General features: G+C 43.3%; 1 protein-coding gene across 6 annotated transcripts in view; it reads left to right on the forward strand.

Moving 5' to 3' along the window:
* LOC120927972 (bromodomain and WD repeat-containing protein 1-like) overlaps positions 1 to 22,282 on the forward strand; it is a 209,478-nt gene that overhangs the window by 81,709 nt on the left and 105,487 nt on the right. For 5 of the 6 annotated variants that reach the window (XM_040339002.1, XM_040339001.1, XM_040339007.1 and 2 more), the window contains exons 17-26: positions 3,523 to 3,748; positions 4,403 to 4,585; positions 6,941 to 7,103; positions 10,964 to 11,054; positions 11,645 to 11,779; positions 15,730 to 15,794; positions 17,299 to 17,500; positions 17,580 to 17,702; positions 21,383 to 21,490; positions 21,613 to 21,737. In XM_040339002.1, the coding sequence (XP_040194936.1) occupies positions 3,523 to 3,748; positions 4,403 to 4,585; positions 6,941 to 7,103; positions 10,964 to 11,054; positions 11,645 to 11,779; positions 15,730 to 15,794; positions 17,299 to 17,500; positions 17,580 to 17,702; positions 21,383 to 21,490; positions 21,613 to 21,737 (1,421 nt within the window). Of the gene's footprint in view, positions 1 to 3,522; positions 3,749 to 4,402; positions 4,586 to 6,940; positions 7,104 to 10,963; positions 11,055 to 11,644; positions 11,780 to 15,729; positions 15,795 to 17,298; positions 17,501 to 17,577; positions 17,703 to 21,382; positions 21,491 to 21,612; positions 21,738 to 22,282 lie in introns of all 6 variants that reach the window. The other variant, XM_040339004.1, reaches the window with a different exon arrangement.

Below are 22,282 nucleotides of genomic sequence, written 5' to 3' on the forward strand. Positions count from 1 at the left end.
GTGCGCCCTCCGCTACCTTCTTGGGACTTGAATTTGGTCCTCTCTGTGCTTCAGCGTGCCCCCTTTGAGGACATTCGGGAGATCCCTTTGCTGACTTTGTCGCAGAAGGTGGTCTTTCTGGTAGCTATTACCTCTATCAGACGAGTGTCTGAACTGGCGGCCCTGTCTTGCAAGGCCCCCTACTTGGTCATCCATCGGGATAAGGCGGTGCTGCGCCCGCGACCTTCTTTTCTTCCGAAGGTCGTTTCGGCCTTTCACATTAACGAGGACATTGTTGTTCCATCATTATGTCCTCAGCCGAAGAACCCGAAGGAAGCCATTTTACATTCTCTGGATGTGGTTCGGGCCCTTCGAGTTTACTTGTCGGCGACAGCTCCGTTCCGGAAGTCGGACTCGCTGTTCGTGTCTGTGTCCGGTCCCAGTATAGGCCTGGCAGTCTCGTCGGCCACCATTTCCAGGTGGATCCGACAGGTTGTGCTTTAGGCCTACGCCCTGAAGGGGCGGGCGCCTCCCTTTCGGGTCACGGCGCATTCGACCAGGGCGATCGGAGCCTCCTGGGCTTTCCGACACCAAGCCTCTGTGTTACAGGTGTGTAAGGCTGCGACCTGGTCGTCGGTCCACACTTTTTCAAAGTTTTATAAGGTGGATGTGAGTGCATCTTCTGATGCCTCCTTCGGCCGCAGGGTGTTACAGGCGGCGGTTTAAGGTTGGAGTTCCTCCGTTGAGTAACTCCGGTTTTGTTTGGGGTGTAACCTGTTGTTTGCTGTGTTTTTTTTCCCACCCCTCGTTTTTTTGACACTGCTTGGGGACGTCCCTAAGGTCAATGAAGGCTGTGTCCGTCTATGAACGAAAGAGAAAAAAGGATTTTTGTACTGACCGTAAAATCCATTTCTCTGAGTTCATAGACGGACACAGCACCCACCCCTTCTTGGTTTGTACTGCTTGTTACGAACTGAAGCTGCTGGAGCAGGGTGTAGGTTATGCCTGGGGAAGCCACACCCCCTGGGAGGAGCGGCATGAAGGAAAGTTTTTAACACCTTAAGTGCTGTAGAATTCTGCCTAAATCTCCTGGTAGGAAGAAGCATAACCCTAAGGTCAATGAAGGCTGTGTCCGTCTATGAACTCAGAGAAATGGATTTTACGGTGAGTACAAAAATCCTTTTTTTTTGGTATTCAAGGTCAAATGTGCAAAATGTCCTACAGGTCTCTTAGGGTGAAAGTGGGGAAACACTACGTTAAAAAAAAAAAATGAATCTGCACAGATTAACTATCAATCGCAACAAAGCTGAGCTCCCAGTCGTGGCTCATTTCTTCAGGAGACACCACAGTCTAAGTGAACTTTGCGTTACAATGCTGAAGGGAAGTTTTAGGTCTCCAAAAGAGCGATTGTAGTGGAAACGCAAATTAATAAGTATATGATTTTTCTGTGAACAATAATCCTAGGAAAATTTTTACATGCTTTACAAAGGCTCACACCATCTCCAATTACCCCTTGATTTCTATCTGTATGTCCTAAATTATTTGCAATCAATGCCATTCATGTGTCAACTTGATAGGTTGTACTTTTTGCTTCATGCATAAAATGCATTTTTATGACTGTTCATATTGCTTAACCACTTGACCACTGGGCACGTAAACCCCCTTAATAACCAGACCAATTTTCAGCTTTCGGTGCTCTCACAATTTGAATGACAATTACTCAGTCAAACACTGTACCCAAATGAAATTTTCGTCCTTTTTTTTCACACAAATAGAGCTTTCTTTTGGTGGTATTTAATCACCGTTGGGGTTTTTTATTTTTTGCGCTATAAGAGAAAAAAGACTGAAAATTCTGTAAAAAATAATAATTTTTCTTTTTAAAGATATAGGTTATAAAGGTTATAAAATTTGGCACATTTAGTATTTTTTCTTCATTCTTTTGCTTAAATGTGAAAGATGAAGTTACGCCGAGTAAATAGATACCCAACACGTCACCCTTCAAAATTGCACACGCTTGTGGAATGGCGCCAAACTTTGCTACTTAAAAATCCCCATAGTTGCAGGGTATTGTGGAGTATTGTGGAGTATTGTGGAGTATTGTGGAGTATTGTGGAGTATTGTGGAGTATTGTGGGGTATTGTGGGGTATTGTGGGGTATTGTGGGGTATTGTGGGGTATTGTGGGGTATTGTGGGGTATTGTGGGGCATTGCAGAGTATTGCACAGGGAGGGATGGATGGATGGCTGGATCTGTGACTACATGTGTCACAGATCCAGCCCGCAGCAGCAGCAGCTGCTGCTGCTTCCGCTCTCTCCCCTCTCCTCTCTCACACTGTACCGTTCGGTACAGAGAGGAGAGGGAGGAACCGGCGTCATCACATGACGCCGGTTTGTTTACTAGTGATCGCTCCGTCATTGGACGGAGCGATCACGTGGTAAATCGCCGCTATCAGCGGCGATTTACCGTGATCAGCCGGGTCCGGAGGACCCGGCGGTCACGGAGACTCCCGTGTGCGCGCCCCACAGGGCGCGCGGGAGCGCGACTCTGGGAGGACGTACATTGACGCCCTCCCAGAGTTAAGCAACCGCCTTGTAGACGTATTTCGTCTATAGGGCGGTTGCTAACTGGTTAAAATAGAAGTATGGGAATAATAAAAAAAAACAAAAAACATTTATACTTGTCCTAGGGGGTAGGACCGATGCTGCATCTCTACCCTGATGCATCTAGGACCGAGAACCGAGCAATCACATGATTGATTGCTCAGTTCTCAGTCTTCAGTGAGCAGAGAGGGGTGCCTGTCAGTTGCTGTCTCTCTGCTCTGGCTGTGCAGAGCTCATTGGAGTGCCAGGCTGTGGAGGGGACGAGAGCAGCTGGCTCAGGCTATTGGCAGCTTGCTGAGAGGCTAAGGCAGCGGCCTCTCAGGCATCTGGGGGATCCTGACATTAAAGTCAGGACTTTAGTCTGCTGTCAGCTAAGTACGGGTCAAAGGAGTGCAGAACTAAGTGCACCCTTGTGAATAAAAAACAAAATGCCGACAATTGCTCTGTAAACTTTTTTATTATCGCATGACCATTAAAATGTGACAGCTGACACATCTTGGCACTTAGTCTTGTTCACAGCCTAGTAGCTTTGGTCCTACTTTTCCTCCTTTAAAGAAGAAAGTGGCTTGCACTCCAATATTTTTAGTTGGCCAATAAGTATCGCCCTAAATCCAAATGTCTACACGGTATAGTTTTGAACATACGTCATGTCAGAGCTCACCTTCACCTCGTGTTCCAGGTCCCACACTTATGTCAAAGTTTCAGCAGCTCTGCTTCATCTCTGGGCGATGGAGTTGGCGCTTTGCCAATCCTTAGTAAGATTTACATTTGAGGTACGTTCCCAATAGTTTTATGCATCAAATTATTTTTTCTTGCTGTTCATATCTATCAAAGAAGAAGCTAGAGTTCTTTGGTGGCTTACACTGCAATATTTTAGGTTCGCCAATTCGTAGTATCACCCTTAATCTAAATATCTACAATGTATATATTTTATCTTTTTCAGATTCCAGATCAAATGTTCTTCCACACAGACTACAGACCTCTTTGTCGTGATGCAAATCATTTTGTCCTTGATGAACAAACCCAACAAGCACCTCACCTCATGCCACCACCATTTCTGGTAGATGTTGATGGAAACCCACATCCAAAAAAGTATCAGCGCCTGGTACCCGGGAGGGAAAAGTGTGCAGATGAGCACCTGATTCCTCAACTGGGATACATGGAGACTAGTAAGACTTTTCCCTTTAAAAAAAAAAAAAAAAAGTCTTGGTTTATGCTATTTATATTCAGGTGGTTTATACATCTGAGACTTTGTTCTTGTTTTGCAGTTGCGCTGCATTTTTAGGATGTTTCCTTTGAATACTGTTCACCCCAATGAATGATGCATTTTAGATTGTTAGATGAAAGACACTGGGTGCATTTATTTAGGCAGCCCATACATTTTATGCATTTTTTTCATTCAACCAGTGGGTTGAACGAAAGAAAATTCTTTGATTTCCCCATCCAGACCTTTGATGTGGATGTGGGAATCCCTCCCACTGAGTTTTGTACTCTGACGGGGAGACTTCCCTGCCATCAGAATACAATAATCAGTGCTGCTGTCTGTAGCCGGTGGCACTGATGATTTGGGAAAAATCTGACTGGTTGTACAGAAGTTGATCAATCGACTTATGTACAACCCTTCTGCCCATACATGAATCGAACTTCTGTCGGTCCTTGCTGAATTTTGATTCATGTATGGCCAGGTTTAGTTTCCAAGTAGTTGAAATTGTCGTGTGAATGGTCACAGTTTTTTGGATTAAAACTGATCATTGATTTTAAATGAAGCCAAGTGCATTCTGCTGAAACATCTTAGGATTGTTGCATGCTTCTGTGTTTAACAGGTGACGGTGAAGTTGTGGAACAAGTGATCAGCCAGCGGACAAACTATGATCAGCAAAACCACGAGCGGAGCCTCCTGGATGGGATGATCAGACGGCTACAACTCCAGCAGGATCAGAGACGTGTCCCCGGACAAGAGCCTGGCTCCAGCATACAGGCTCCCTTGGCAGATCCTGGAAGAAGAGGTCAGTTTGATTATCCGGCTCACGGCTTCAAAGTGATGTGCCAGCTCCACAGTTGCTGATCACTTTCACACAGTTGGCAGCACGGTGGTGCTGCCCCCTCCCCCCCCCCCCCCATGATTCCCGGGCTTACTGGTGCCCGGTAACATAACCGCCGGTGCTTTTGGTTTCAAATGCACCCTTTACATCTGAGCCGAGCCGATCTGTGTTTGGTTAGATGGTGTGAAGGGCCTGTCGCCTGCTCAGTGTTATTACATAGGGTTTTATTACCCCTTTTGATAGCAATAAAGTACAAATAAATAAAATGATTTAAAAAAAAATTGCCAAAACCCCTGTTGCCCCGCACACCTGCACAAATGCAAGCCAAGGGTTTGCACGCGTATGTTAACCTGCGCTCGCACCACACATGTGACATATCGCCACGAATGTCGGAGTGAGCACAATAATTCTAGCACAAGAGCTCCTAGTTGACTATAAATTGATGAGCTGTAAGGACTTTTATAGCGTCACCCATGGTGATTTTTAAACACCATAGTTTTTGGCGATATTGCGAGAGCAAACACAATTTTAAGACCTGGAATGTTTGGTATCTATTTACTCAATGCAATCTCATCTTTTATATCTTAACCAAAAATGGGTATTATATGGTGTGGTTTTGCACTAAAAAAAAAATTATTATATATTTTTTTTTTTCAGGAAAACTTGCGTTTAATAAACAGTTGTGCAGAGATCACATAAAACAAAAATTTGCATCAATCGCCTTTTTATTCTACAGGGCCACGGCTTTCAGAAAATTATATAATGTTCTGGGGGTTTAAAGTGGAGGTTCACACAAAAAGTGAACCTCTGCTTTTTGGATGCCTCCCCCCCCTCTCCGGTGTCACATTTGGCACCTTTCAGGGGGGAGGGGGGTGCAGATACCTGAGACAGGTATTTGCACCACTTCCGGGTTCTGACTCCCGCGGGGAATCCAGCCCCTTCACGTGGCCCCCCCCCCCCCCTGTCTTCTGGGAAACATTGTTTCCAGGAGAGAGTGGGGACCAGTGACGGCGCGCCGCGATCCTCGCGCATGCGCAGTAGGGAATCGGGCAGTGAAGCCGCAAGGCTTCACTTCTTGATTCCCTCACCGAGGATGGCGGCGGAAGCAGCCGACTACCGAGCGATTTCTCAGCCTCGGCTGCTGACATTGCGGGCATGCTGGACAGGTGTCCATTTTTTAAAAGTCAGCAGCTGCAGTATTTGTAAAAAAAAAAAAAAACAACGGCGGAACCTCCGCTTTAAGTAATTGTATTGCCAAAAATTTGGATATTTACATGTGTAAAAAAAAAAAAAAAAAAGTTTCAGAGCCAAACTGGTTAAAGCGGAGGTCCACCTAATTTTTTTGGACACTTACCTGTCCGCAAAGCAAGCCCGCAATGTCGGCAACCGAGGCTGAGCAGTCGCTAGACTCGCCTTCCCCCGCCGCCATCCTCGGTTAGGGAATCGGGAAGTGAAGCATTGCGGCTTCACTGCCGGGTTCCCTACTGCGCATGCATGAGCTGCGTGGCCCAGCCTGTCCTCACTGGTCCCGGCTGTCTCCTGGGACCAGTGTGTTTCCCAGAAGACAGCAGGGGGGGAGGGGATGTGATCCCCCGCGGGAGTCTGTTCCTGGACGTGGGTGCAAATACCTGTATTGTACAGGTATCTGCACCCCCCCCCCCCCCCTGAAAGGTGCCAAATGGGACTCCGGAGCGGGGGGGGTTCCGAAAAGCGGAGGTTCTTTTTGTGTGGACCTCCACTTTAAGAAGGGAAAAGCCGGCGTACAGTTTTCTGGTTAGTGATTTACACCACAGAAGCCAGAGGTTTAGCCTGGATATACAACTATGGAAATTTGACCAGTTCGGCAGAAACCAGCTGAATTTCAATCCATGTGTAGCCCTGTTTGTTCAACAGAAACTGAGCGTTTTGGCTTCTGTCGACCAGTCCTGCTGGAAAACCAGCATTTGATCAACAGCTGATACCAGTGGCTACAGCGCTGATTAATGTATTCTGACAGGGGGAGCACTCGCTGTCAGAGCACAATAGCACAGCCAGGGAGATCCTTGCATCTACATCGCTTGTCTGTTTTTTTTTCTTTCTTGGTTTAATTTACTGGTTGAACAAAAAAAAAAACCTTCACAGTTATATCGTTATATCCAGCATTAGCAGACAGTCAGCTAACATTTTCAGAAGGAAAACAGCAGCCTCTTCATTTCTCTGACAGGTAATTAATTGATGCAGGCTCTTTTAATTTGCTGTTTCTGCCATTTACTATACATACGTTTCAGTGACCTGTAACAAGCATTTCTTGGCTTGTAATCTGATTGTTCTTGTATCCAGACCTCATATCTCCTCCGAATATTGGTCTGAGACGCAGTGGGCAAGTGGAGGGCGTCCGTCAGATGCACCACAATTCACCCCGCAGTCAAATCGCCACCGAGAGAGATCTGTTAGCTTGGAAGAGGAGAGTGCTAGTTCCAGAGATACCAAGTAGCATCTTCAGGTATGTTTGTGGAACAATAGTTACATTGTTAACAATCTCTTGCATGACCTAGAGAGCATTTTGTGAGAGGTAAGAACTAAAGAGATGTAGGATTTAAGTTCCTATTTTTTTTTTTTTAAATAACTACGGATGATCTGAATGTCAATGTTTAGGTAGTTATAGGGTGACGGCACCAAACGCTTTTCCAGTGGAGGTTACAGCTGGCTGTGCCTAGGCCTCACATTGCCCAAGCAAGTCCCACTTTGTTTTGTTATCAAGGAACTCACCCTGAGAAATGTCATTCAACCATTGTGGAAGTGCTTGTAGACCAGGGGTAGGCAACATTTAAAGAGATGGAGATCTACCTTAACAGCATATGTCAAAGATCACAGGGCACAGTGTCGTCTCCTCCCACTTGATTTAAACCTCTAATTGCCGTACTACCGTGTCGCAATTGCATGCATTGCACGGTAATCGTGGGCTTAAATCAGGTGGTGAGGATACAACATATCGCCTCCTCACCACCTGTCAAACACACTTGGATCACTTTTCAGAGGAGAAGCAGTGCCTGCTGCACTTGTGAAAGAGCCCGTAGTTGCATTCCGCACCATCACCCTTAGGGCTCATTCACAGCAGTTGAGTTGTGGTTTTTCTACCCCCAATCCCGTACCTCCTTTAGCTGCTGAGGCAGAAGCCAAAGGTGTACACATGCTGTTGCAGGAATTAAACCCCATGTTGTTTTGGTGGGTGTTACTGCCTACCAATCGCGATTCATTCAAGTAAATGGGGCAACTGCATGCTTCTGTGGGGTAAAAAGGGTTAAGGCGGGTGGCGAGAAAGCAACACGACCGATACCGGGTTTAACACCTTGCTTGCTGTACTGCACAAGATTGCAGGGCACTTGCAGAGTAACCTCATTCACTTCAATGGGTTATGCTTGGCAGGTGCTACACCCACCAACCATGACAGGGTGTATAACTGTGTAAAGGAACTGTTCTGAGCCCCCCTATAAGGCTGCTTTCACACTGATGCGCTGCAGTTTACCTGCACCACGGCTTCAGCGCCATGCACCTATTACTTTTCTAGGTTAGCTGCGCTTTTCCATAGACTTCTATTATATCCTGCAGGTGTGGTGCACTTTCCTGCATTCAGAAAGTTCATCACACATGCAGGATCTAATAAATCTATGGCTAAGCGCAGCAGATCCACAGGAAAGCTGCAGGTACACGGCACTGCACCAGCGGTGTGGGTAAACCACAGCACATCGGTGTAAAAGCAACCTTATACTATTATGGTCAGTGTAAAGCAATACACTGAAGATCTCTTCTTTGCTGGTACCACTCTGGAGACCGCTAGCCGAAATAAGAGGTGGAGTGCAGTTGGTATCAATGGGATAGGAGCCAGCACTACAGGGGAGGCAATCTATGCTGTGACCAGTACCTTTCATGGATGGAAGGGGGATTTTTTTTTCCTGGTGGCGCTGCTCACGGGCGAGCATTTTCTTCCAGAGCTTGTAGCGGACAGAATCATTCCATCCCAGCAGGACCTGTGTTGGCACTGGTCCTCCTGTGCTGTATGTGCATCACAACCTCTTTCCGAATTCCTCTTGGGCTGCTAGCTGTATCCCTCCTCTTCTGCTATCCAGACCTTGGATCCCGGTGGAGGTTTGGATGTCCCAGACTGCAGGATGCATCCCACTGATTGCCACCAATGTGACGGAACCGTTTTCCACACTCCGATTGAGTGCTTCCTTCCAGTCTGAACATAGATATGAGATATTACAGCCACATATTGCAACCAAGAACCAGGTGGCACTAGCTTGGTTACAAAACTGGAACACACTTTATTTGAAACACAGACACATCCTTTTATATCCCAAAGGAGGACATCACCTCCTAGTCATATTACCTTAACAATACAAACTGTAACCCTAATTACAACAACCGACATATACTATAAACATTACATTATAATTAGCCACGTGGATGACTCGGAGGTCTCATTGCAGGTCAGACTTGCCGACTTCAAGCTCAGAAGGTACAATACACATTAAAATAAATATAAACGCAGGAGACCCCAGTAGCAGACTGTCCGATACCTACATTGAACAGAGGCCAACATGACCAGCTCTTTCAATTAACATGTATAGTTCAGAATCTAACCATATTTCCTGGGAGAAATTGTCGATAAAATTGAAGTAATCAAACCACATTCTCAGTGTCCATTAAGTAGTTGTCCATCACTTTCTCAGTCACCCTGTGCCCCTAATAGCCACATAAGAGGGGCATGGTGAGCCGAAGCAAGGGTTTTCCAACCTCTCCAATGGAAGCTGGGTTCCACGGGCCCCCCACCCAAAGTGACTCCTGTCACACAATCCATATATAATCTTGTAAAAGTCGCATTAAAGTTGACATCTTCACTGTTCGGCCTATGCAGAGAGCAGAGCTGTGGGATGGACTCAGCAGGCTCCACCCATTACAAGTTGCCTTCAGAAAACTACATGTGGGGGGGCAAAAACCTGACCAGTCACCCCACGCAAGGAAATACAATGACGGGCCTTTAAGACCTCTTGTACACTGTTGCCTAAAAACTCAGCATCTTTAGGCATATAGACATTTTTATTTTTTATTTTGCTGATCTAAATGCAGCCAATTGTTTTCTATGTGCCTGTACATACAGACGCATAAACATGTGTGCATATAGATAAGTACAAAAGTGATAGAAATCTGAGTTTGAAGAGGTTAAAATTTCCATCTGAGAGCTTGAATTTTTTACTCGTGTACACGCAAATATGTGCAAAATAAAAACATCAGTGTGCAAGTACTAGAAAACTGGAAGCTCCTGCACAGAGGCCACATTTCATAATACTACTACAGCACAGTTCTGGAAAGAAATGCACAAATATCCATACCTCCATGTATTTAGATGACATGTGCTTACCCTGGAGTTCAGCTTTAAGAAAAAAAAAATATATCACTTTCTCATGTACAGTTGTAGCCGTACATGATGTCCTCTGATAAAGCCTGTTGTGGGCATGAATCAGACTTTCAAAATGGATTTTCCTGGATAGCTCCTATTGTCTTCCCCTCTGACAAGCCAGTACATGGACCGCCTTCCTTCTCTGCTTAATAAGCACAGAGGTACATGTTTGTACAAGGATTGTTCAGCAGTCAAGCCACGCATGACTAGCTGGCACCTAGTGTCTGTAGCCACCTTCACACAGGATGGCACAGTTGTACATCAGTAACTTGTTTAATAGTAGTCCGATCATAGACCAGTTATTATTCTAATGGTTTATAACCTTATGACTGTAAAATGACATCTCCTCCACTTCACACTTCCTGCTGGCATTTCATAGAGAAGCACAGTGACTGTGTGAAAACAACAATGCGTCTAAGGCTTGTCATACATAAGTCATAAGATCGACTTCTTGGGAAGGGCCATACATAGATCGAAATTCAGTCTGTTCTACTGAACTGTCCAAATTTTGATCCATGTACATTAAAATAAGGTATGCAATAAAATTGGAAAGGTTTTATTCAAATAAATTTAATTTGCGTGTTGATGAAGGGGGGTTAGAAGGAACCAGGGAAGGCAACACACGAGCAGACTAAAGTTCCAAATTTAATGGAATCTGACCCAAAGCTTTTTGATGCCACCTGTGATGGAAGCAGCCATTCCAGGTCAGTAAAGCTGAATTCTTCCACCTTTTTATAGAGGTTGCTGCCCCGTATTTGGTACACAGACAATAACTGCATTAGGTGCTTCTGGGACTGATATAATGTTGCTGGTCAGGTTTGTTTTAACATCATGTGCTACTTCCCCTGATACTCAGAGTTTCACTCCTTGCGGTTGTCTATTTTCTATAACCTGTGTTGCAGATTGGAAGAAGATTACAGAATTGCTAGAGGTGGGCAGGAAAAACTTGTTTTAGTGAAGCACAAAAGGAAGTTCAGAGAATCTTCTCAGGAGGTGAGGAATACTTTTTCTGTGCTTACTTCTGTTCCCGTTGACATCTTGCGTGTGGTTCAGTTAATGGTTGCATGTTTGCATTTGTGCACGGGGGTATTTTTTTAACACCTTTACAAAATATATATATATATATATATATATATATATATATATATATATATATATATATATATATATATATATATATATATATATATATATATATATATATATATTTAGCTTCACTGCTATTACAAGGGAGCTAACGAAAGCCCCCATGTTAGCATAGCAGGTGACAGGTGCGCTTTATGAAGACTTTAGACCTGGCTCCATCACTTTAACTTGAAAACCAATTGGGGCTGAAAAAATCCACAGCAAATATATGGATGAAGCAGCCATGAGCTTGTTTTAACCCCTATGAATACCAGGATGTTTTTTAAACATTCCTTAGGTAGAGTTTCACTAAGCCCATTATGAGTGGGTTGACCATTGCTGACATCTTCTAAAAAACAGAAGCTTGGAAGTTATACTGACACACTGGCCGCAATTTTCTTATCCCTAGCTTTTATGAATAGCCCTCTTTATATGTCAACCATATTGATATTATTCAGAGTGACTTCTGTGTCCGTGATCTGCGAAAGAAGATAGTGCGTCGCAGAAAACCACCGCGGCCTGCTGTGGAAGAATTTATAGAATTTTCTTGTGAGGAGAAAGAAGAAACTATGTCTTCTGTGGATGGGGAAGAAGTAAGTGAAATGCAGTTGTAACATTATCATTGTGCTTAAAGTGATACCAAAGTCTTGTTTGTTATTTTTACAAAAAAAAAAAAATTATATTCTTGCCTGCTCTGTGTAATTATTTTGCACAGTGCAGCCCCGATCCTCTTCTTCTCAGGTCCCTCGCTAGGGCCCTCCCTCCTGCCCCCACAGCAAGCAGCTTGTCGAGCCACTGCACTGTGTGTCCATTCAGACACAGAGCCGCGGCTCGGCCCCACCCTCTCTCCCCCATTGGCTCACTGACTTTGACAGCAGCGAGAGCCAATGGTGCCCACTGTGTGTCTCAGCCAATCGGGAGGGAGAGTCCGGACTGCTTATTCTCTCTTGCAACATTGTGTAAATAATGGTAACAAAGATGAATCCCACCTTTTATGTGTTCCAACCACTGTGCTTATGAACAAATAGCGAATATTGGCAAGAGTGAAGCAGCTACTTTAAAAAAAGGTATTCAAAAATAATGCTAATGTCCATAAACCTCACCATGTGACAAAAGTGAATATGTGCACAAAATCCCCAAAATATATATAAATGTGTTTAAATATTAAATATAAGTCCATAAAACACATCAAGTAGGTTTGTGAAAAAATAATAATGGCTTCCAATCTTCCACCACAACCGGTGTCTGTCAGTGAATCCCATGACTAAGTCTTTTATGACGAAACATGTCGGGGCATGGCTGTGCGGCAACCATCTGAAGTGAATGTGTGACGTATCAAGGAAGCAGAGGTTCAGGAAGGAACAGTGGGGAGGTGGTGAGCGATCAGTTGACACCTTGGGTCTGCTGTGACCAATGTACTCGGTTTTCGGTTCATCTCTGAACGAGTGTTTGCTGTGCAGTGTATTGCTCTATCTTTTGAGATTCATGTGAGTGCTATATTTGAAGATCTCAGTGTGTTATTAAACAGATTTTACGGTATCACTCTATTTTGAGCACTTCTTTTATTTACATGTGTAGCTTTCTGGCAGTGAATTGGTTGGAACTGGGATTATCTACTATACCTACCAGTGAGGTTTTTTTGTACACGTTTACACACCGAACACGAGCGTGTAAGGCAATTTGAGTTGGTGAGTTTTGCATCTGACGGGAGAGTATTCACTGACACCGGGTGTGGTGGAAGATTGGAAGCTATTATCATTTTTTCACAAACCTACTTGATGTGTTTTATGGACTTATATTTTTTATTTTTTTTTGAAAACTTTTTATTAGTTTTTTACAAGTACAGGTACATTGAATGGACTTATATTTAATTAATATTTAAACACATATATATATATATTTTGGAATTTGTGCACATATTCACTTTTGTCACATGGTGATGTTTATGGACATTAGCATTATTTTTGAATACTTGTGAAAACGGATATTTCATCTTACATTATTTACAGCGCTGTAATCATTGGATTGTTATTCCTGAGCCCCAGTGAGGTGATGTTGCCTAGGTTGAGGTGATTCCTTAAAGGAGATGTCCAGCCTAAGCTCATTAGGCTGGGCTTCTCATACAGGTCGCAGGAGTGCCATTGGGTTTGCCCTCCTGTGAACCGTTTTCAGCAGAGAGCGGTCTGAAGTTCGCATCCTGACGTTGCAGCAATCAGTCCAGGCTCCACATCTTGACAATGAAGTCTGGATCCGCCAGGTGCCTGGACTGATAGCCGTCTCCGCGAGCTGCAGAGACGGCCACTCCCCCCCCCTCCACAGCTCAGCGCTCCAGTGAGTGTGGAGAAGCAGAGAGGAGAGCGGCTGATTGACAGTCAGCAGCTCTCTTTTCGGGGAGCAGAGAGAACCAAACCATCGGCAATGTTCGTTGGCTTGGTTTTCAGTGCTGAGACGCCGGGGGACAGATGCAGCATCGATCCGATGCTGCACCCACCTAGGTAAGTATGATTATGGAAAAAAACGGATTCCCATACTACTTTTTAAGTGGGTGGGTGCAACACTGAATCTTTGTAGCAAGCTGCATTGTGAGAGGCTGCAGCAACTAATCTGCACAGGCAATGAGGTTCACAGAATTGTTTAATCTCTGAGCTGGCATCTCACACCAGCTAGTAGGTGGTAACACTGGAGGGGGAGAACTGTGATCTCAGTAAGAGGTAATACATGTAAATGTGAGGCCTACACTTTACTCAGCAAGACTGTATTCACACCTGAGCATTTTTAGCTCGTAAAATGCCAGAAAAAAACGCCCAACAAGCGTAATTCCATTAATTTCAATGGCACCTGTTTACATTTGAGCGTTTTGTCACCTGAAACAAAATGCCTGAAGCTCAAAAAAGTACACAAGCTACTTTTTTGGGCAGATTACCGTAGTTTTTCTGCTTTTTACATTGGTGACCCTTTGACCTGTACAAAATCATTGCAAAATCGTTCAAATTTCTGCCCGAAAATAAAACTCAAGTGTGAATGCAGCCTTAAAGTAAATCCTGTGAATTTTCTGGATGATTTTCTCCAGATTCCTGTAGGTAAATAGGGTGAGTGATGGCTGCTTATAGGTTCAGTTCAATATGAAAAATGTATTTTGATATTCGGCCCACTTTAAGGTAGACCTGGGGTGTTATAAACAATTTAGGGATATAATAAGTCGTTGGAAGCAAATGTAAAGAAGCGACTACACATGCTTTTTCTGTATCCTGAATGCCCCAATTCAGATTATCCTTCCTTGCCAAGTATGCGTCCATTGGCTAGGCACAGTTAAAATTAAGGAAATGGCAATAGAATGATTCTAAACTCAGTGCTGTGAGGCATTAACACAGCCATATTTATGATGGGACGCACTGTGCTTCCTGTTTAGTGTAGGGCACTCATTTTTGCTTTAAAGAGTTTGTAAACAAAAATGTAAGACAGAGGCATACTGATCTAGTATGCATCATATACTAGCTCATTATGAAATACTTGCCTTAGAACAAAGCCCTCCAGCGGCGCCCACACACCGCTAAGACGACTGATCTTTCCCGGTGTTTTTTCCGGGTTTGCGAGTGGCCGGAGCCACGTCACTCCTGTGCATGCGCGTGGGAGTTGCCGGTCACGGCATAGGCCTCTGAAGAAATGGCACGGGCGTCCGTTCCTTCAGAGCAAAGGCTTACCTAATGGATAGAATTCAGTAGTAGAGTTTACTTCCTCTTTTAATGCTCCTGTCCCTCAGTGCAGTTCTGTCAGCTGCTTTGTTGAATCCATATTTTTTTGTGGGTAATTGATTTTTATTTCAGTAGTTGAGCAGGAATGCTTGCTGCATTACTTTGTATACAGATAGCCACCAGAAAGCACATCAGAAGATATTTAAAAAAATAAACAAGCAGGAAGCATGTAAAAATGTCATGTCACTTCAAAGATTAAATAAAATGTACACATTCACTGTGCATCGGCAGTTTCTTCAAACGGCTGGTATCTAAATTTAAGGGCCCTTTCACAATGGGGCGGGAGCCGCAGTGGCGGTATAGCGCCGCTAAAATTAGCGACACTATATCGTCGGATTTGCCGCGGGATTGGGCTGCTAGCGTGCGGTATTAACCCCCGCTAGCGGCCGATAAAGGATCAATACCGCCCTCAATGCTCCTCTGCAGAGGCGCATTGCGGGCGGTATTGCCGCGGTTCCCATTGTTTTAAATGGGAAGGAGCGGTATACACGCCGCTCCAAAGATGCTGCTAACAGGAGATTTTTTTTGTCTCCCGCCAGCGCATTGCCTCAGTGTGAAAGCCCTCGGGCTTTCACATTGAGTATGCAGTGCAGGAGTTTTTCAGGCGGTATAGCAGCGCTATTTTTAGCGCTGTACCGCCTGAAAAACTCCTCAGTGTGAAAGGGGTCTAAGTGAACTTCTGTTTTGGGTGGAGCTGGAGTATTGCATGTCCTTGCTACATTTTATTGCCAGATTATAATTACATGTTTATGTCCAGCACTTTTAAACACGTAATGGTTTTTCTGCCATAGACAGAGAATCAAGCAGAAAATTCATCGGATGCTCCCAGTGATGACGAAGAATGGGGAAATACAAGGTACAGTATTCACTATTGACCTATGTGAGCCTAAAGGAGCACCTACCTGTCTGGTGACCTAAAAAGATGCATTATCGTTGACAAACTGATCCCCCTTGCATACTGTTACTCATCTTGTGCTCCAGAAGCATAATACAAATTTATCAGTAGCATGATGAAAACACTTTGAATGTTGTGTTATGAAAATACACCAAAAAGCCTGTAGGGTTTCTAAGGTCTAGAAGGGTAACTGATAGACCCACCTAATATTGAAAAGGCCCCTGCTTATGCTGCTAAAACCCGCATGGAAACCACTAGACCTCTGAGGGTATGCTGTAGTATCTGGCACCAAGCCATAAGTAGCAGAGTCTTTAAAGGGGTTGTAAAGGTACAATTTTATTTTCCTAAATGGCTTTCTTTACCTTAGTGCAGTTCTCCTTCACTTAGCTCATCCTTCGATTTTTGCAAGGCTTTCTCCCTGGTGTGGAGTGTCGTGCTCGCCCCCTCCCTTGGACAACAGGAGAGTCAGGACGCTCTCTATGTTGCAGATAAAGGAGCTGTGTGTTAGTGGACATTCTGACTCTCCTGTTGTGTGTAGTTACAGACAGAAGAACAGGAAGTGAGGATTTCTCAGAAGAAATATAGACATTTTAAAGCAAAATGGAAGGATGGGGTAAGTGAAGGAGGAATGCACTAAGGTAAAGGAAGCTATTTGGGAAAAAAAAATTGTACCTTTACAACCCCTTTAAAGACTCTGCTACTTATGGCTTGGTGCCAGATACTACAGCATACCCTCAGAGGTCTAGTGGTTTCCATGCGGGTTTTGGCAGCATAAGCAGGGGCCTATTCAATATTAGGTGGGTCTATCAGTTACCCTTTTAAATTGTGAGGCCGGGACCTCCATAGATCAGAATTGTTTTTCCAGCACATCCTACAGATGATTGATTGAGATCGGGAGAATTTGCTAGAGCCTCTAAGGACACCCAGTCTGGCCTATAATGGCTACTATGGAGCAACCTTCAGATTTTTAGCATGAGTTGCTTATTCACAATTTTACATACCTAGTCCAAAAACCTAAAAATGTGTTTACTTATCGGAAATATTTAGAAATCGTAATTGTGCCAAAGCAATACCCTGGAACATTTACCTTTTTGTTTTTTCTTGCGTTCTGCCTGAAAAATCGCAATGTACTGTCTGTACTGTCTGTGCTTAGGCACTCCTGTTCTGTAGATTTGATGATGGTACTGTTGTGTCGCTGTAATCGTTGCTGGAGAGGAAGCTGTATCTGGGGACCAGCTGTGCAAAAATCTCCCAGCTTCTGCTTCAGTCATGTTGTGAATCCCTTCTTTCTCAATTTCTTCTGATTCTTGATCATTACCCCACCAATTATGGGAGAAGGTGGGACAACTTTGACATAAGGAAGCAAAGCCCCAGTTCCTTATGAAAATGTCTTAACACAGTGTGGGAACAGCTTCCAATGTAAAAGGCCCTCTTTAAGCTGTGTTTTAACTTTCCTGTGTTGTAGTGACTCTTCCAGCGAGTATTCTGATTGGACGGCACATGCTGGAAATAACCTGCATCCTCCTAGCAGAGTTTCTGCGAGGCAAAGAGCTAAAAAGCGTATCAGCAGTTCTGAGGATGAGAGCTCTGCAGAGGAGAAATCCCCACAGAAGGCTTTAACTCCAAGAAAAAGTTCACCTGAACCCAGAAATGAGAATGAGAATGAGGTATGCTGTGTGCTGAACATCCTTTTTACTCGGCTAGTGTTACCCCATTCTATATCTGACTATTACATTCGTTTTCTAGTCTGCGGAAGGTGTTCAGAGGCCTCCTGTAAGCAGAGAGATCTCAAATGAATGGCATCCTTCAGTGTGGATCACGGACACAAATCCTCGAAGATCCCCTTTTGTCCCACAAATGGGAGATGAAGTGAGTTAATAGATGAGTGAGACCTTTTGTCAATTTCTAGTGTTCACTTTCTATGGGGATTTTATAACCTGAAATGTCAGGTGGTTTGGTTAGATATAGTAAGAATTATACCTAGTATCATTCAGTATGGCTGCATTTACCATGTGCTGATGAATATTTAAATGTATTGAAATTGATATCTATCAATCGCAATAATAATCTATATGCACATTAACTCTTTTGAATAATATGCTTTTATATGGTAGCGTGTAGGGCTGCAACGAACGATTATTTTCATAATCGATTAGTTGGCCGATTATTGTTTCGATTAATCGGATATTAGACTTAAAAAATAAAAAAGAATAACATTTTTTTGGGCGAATTTGTTGTTGGGCAGATTCCAAAACACAAATTGCCGCAAAAACACATTACATGCTTTTCTGCAGCTTCTCCATTGAAGTATATTGAACCAAAAAATAAATAAAAAATAGCACCGTTTTGCGTTAAGTCCTTGCCATTTCCAAATACGCAGCAGCTGAAAATAAAATCATGGATGTGAACGTGTCCCATAGGAAAACATGTAACTGAACTGGAGTGTGTTTCTGCAAAAAGCACCAAAAAACAGGTGTGACCCCAGGCCTGAGATGTTTAGTAACAACATAATGGGGTTAAAAAAACAAAAATAAGTACAAAAACAGAAAATAATCGCTACTGTAAGGGGGTTCATTTTTTTTTTACTGTGGGACAGTGAAAGTAATATTTACAGTAGCGATTTGCTTTTTTGTACTATAAAGGGCAAATTTTTTTTTATTTTTAACCCCATTATGTTACTGGCCGATTAATCGATTATGAAAATTGTAATCGATTAATTTCATAATCGATTAGTTGTCGATTAATCGATTAGTTGTTTCGGCCCTAGTAGCGTGCATGTATACCAAGATATTTATAGATTACATTTTTGCCATTGCACATTTTTCCAGTTGGGTATTTCAATTTACTTTAGCGCCACACTGGTGGTGTCTCTGACAGAACTGATGGCATGTATAGCACCCTACAGTCTTATTAGACTTGCCTTTTATGCATTAGCAGACATTAGATAAGTGGAAAATCCAACATTTTTTTTTAGTTGGACTGAGCCATCTTTTTTTTTTTTTTCCTGTAAAGGCAGCCAGACCCTGGCAAGCTGACAACTTTAAGGGGTAAATTTAGTTGAGTTGGTTAGGATATCCATCTATATTTCTGTTGTGATCTCCTCGGGTAACTAATCTTTGCAAACTGCTACACCTCCACCCTCTCCGAATATTGCCAAAAACATGCTAGGTAAGCAGAGCTGTGTTGCAGTCTTAAGCTGGATACACACTATAATACAACTTTTGTTTAATTTCCCTTAGATCTAGTTTAGGTGTGACCTCATATTTTATGTTTTTTGAAAATCGAAAGAAAATTGTAGAGAGTGTATCCAGCATTAAACTGCTCATAGATGGATCAAAATTCAGCTGTTTCAGAAGAGAGCAGCTGAATTTGAATCCATGTATGGGCACTGTCATGTACCGAAGTTGATCTATCGATTTGACTTCTGTAAAATTGCTCTGCTAAAAAAAAAAATCCTCTCGATCAGCGCTGCAAGCTTAAACTTGGTATGTTCAGATGATGGGGAAGCCTTTCTGCTTTCAGAATACAGTTGCACAACAAGGATATTCCCCCATCCACCTCTACTGTGTGGATGGGGGAATTTGGGGAGTAAAAATTCAACCCACTGGCTGAACAGGGGAAAAAAACTGGCTCATCTTTGGCCAGCTTTATGGATCAATCTGAGTGATGCCTGCAGCTGCCATCGGGGACCCGAAAAAAGAATTGGCTGCTGCCGGATAAAGAATTGGCTGCTTCCGGATAAAGAGCATTGAGTCATCTCTATGACCGTCGGAGGTCGGGGCGCGACGTTATGATCTCGCGTCCATGATCTCGATGCCATCAAAGCGGCGATCTCAATGGAAAGCATCAGATCTGGAAATTTTTTTTTTGATCTGATGCTTTCCAGCCTAGAGAGATGTGGGGTCTTGTAGACCCCACATCTCTCCATAAAGTGGACCTGCCACACACCATTCCTGTTTACATTCCTTGTAATAGGAATAAAAGTGATCCAAAAAACTTAGAGAAAGTGTAAAAATAAAACAATTACAGTAAAATACATTTTTTTTTTTTTAAAGCTCCCCTTCCCTGTGTGCTCGCGCACAGAAGCGAACACACACTAAAGTCCCACCCAAATATGTAAACGCCGTTCAAACCACACATCGCGCGAGTTAGAGCAACAATTCTAGCACTAGACCTCCTCTGTAACTCTAAACATGTAACCTGTAAAACAAAATAATCATCGTCGCCTATGGAGATTTTTAACCACTCAATCCAGGGCACTTGTACACCTTCCTGCCCAGACCCATTTTCAGCGCTGTTGGTTGCACTTTGAATAACAATTACGCGGTCATGCTACACTGTACCCAAACTAGATTTTTATCATTTTGTTCCCACAAATAAAGCTTTTTTTTTTTTTTGCTGAAAATAAAAATCCCAGAGGTGATCAAATACCACCAAAAGGTGGTATTTGATCACCTCTGGGATTTTTATTTTCAGCAAAAAAAAAAAAAAAACGAAAATCTTGAAAAACAAATGCTTTTTTTTTTTTTGTTTCCGTTACAAAACTTTGTAAATAAGTATGTTTTATCCTTCACGGTTGGGCACAGATGGGGGCGGCACGGATGGGCACAGATGGGGCGGCACGGATGGGCACAGATGGGGCGGCACAGATGTACTGTAATATTTAGTACTGATGGATGCCAATCAGTGCCAAACGATGCCTGCTAATCAGTGATGCCCATTGTGGACACTGGCATCCATTGTGGGCACTGATGGCATCTCTGGTGGTCTAGGGTGGCATACCTGGTGGTGGGCATCCCTGGTGGTTTGGTGGCATCCCTGTTGGTCTAGTGTGGGCATCCTCGGGGGGGCTGTGCTGATAATCGATCAGCACAAACCCCCCCTGTCAGAGGAGCAGCCTCTACTCGTGTCTGACAGACGCGAGTGAGTAAAAGCCGATCAAGGCTGATCACGTGGTAAAGAGTCTTTACCTAGATCGGTGTTGCGGGGTGTCGGACTGACACCCCCGAAACAAGGATCGCCGCGATGCGCGCCCCAATATCCTGAGGACGTCCACTCAGGATACTGAAACCACTTTGCCACCGTCATTTTTCAATAGGGCAGGTGGCAAGTGGTTAACTACCAAAGTTTGGCGCCATTCCACTCTTTTAAAGCGTGACATGTTGGGTATCCATTTATTTGACGTAACATCATCTTTCACATAATACCATATTATGGGCTAACTTTACTGTTCTTTTTTAATTCATGAAACAGCCCCCCCCCCCCCCCCCCCCCCTTAAACGCGTTTGAAAAATTGTTGTGCAAATACTGTGCGACATAAAAAGTTGCAGCAACCGCCATTTTATTCCCTAGGGTGTCTGCTAAAAAAAAAACAATATAATGTTTGGGGGTTCCGAGTAATTTTCTAGCAAAAGAAATGACTCTTTTTACATGTAGGAGAGTAGTGCCAGTATAGGCCCGGTATGGAAGTGGTTAAATACAGGTTCACTATAACATTTGCAGTCAATTTTGTTAACCTATGGCTGTGTTTTGTTTTGATATGTTAACAGGTAGTTTACTTCCGACAAGGGCACGAAGCGTATATTAATGCAGTCAGGAGAAGGAACCTCAGTATCTTAAACTTAATGAAAGAGCCATGGAAAAAATGTGAACTTAGGGTAAGTTCTCCATTTCTGTAGTCTGATTCAAGGGGTGCCAGAAGAATGTTGTACCTAGACGTCTTTGTGTAGACATTCTCTTCTCGGTCTTGAGTTCTTTACGTGTTTATGTTTTTGACCAGGACCAGGAGTTGGTGAAAATTGTTGGGATCCGATATGACATTGGACCTCCCACTTTGTGCTGTCTTAAACTTGCCCTGATTGACCATGTTAGTGGAAATCTCATGGGACAATTCTTCTCTCTCAAGTATGTTTTCCTTTTTGCTTTGATTTGATTATTTATAACCTAATCACTAATTATACCAGTTAATAAACACTTTTTATTTTCTCAAGTTTATAAGGTGATGGAAGCCCTAATAGTAGATAATTATTGATTTGTAGGCTGTGACCGTGTCCATCTCAGCTTCTCGATTGATTCCTTGGTAGCAGATATATTATACCTTTGTGAAAAGTTGTGACGCATGCGTATCCCTACACCACTGTGACTGGTTTCACCATACAAATGCCTGAATCGGTTGGGTCATTGGCAATTGTGGGGTGTACACCCAGTGCTAGTGAGCTTCATAAATGTTTAGTCATGCACTTGGATTTTATTGAAAAATTACAACATTGTTCATTTTAAAAAGGCTGAGCTCCTTTTCTTTTACTTATGTATATTTTTAATTTGTGTGTGTGTGTGTGTATATATATATATATATATATATATATATATATATATATTTTGCTGCTTTTGCCTAAATTTACCTGGTACATGCTCTGATGATGCAAAAACATTTTAGCATAAAATGTTGC

The sequence above is a fragment of the Rana temporaria genome, chromosome 2, assembly GCF_905171775.1.
Source record: "Rana temporaria chromosome 2, aRanTem1.1, whole genome shotgun sequence".
NCBI lineage: Eukaryota > Metazoa > Chordata > Amphibia > Anura > Ranidae > Rana > Rana temporaria.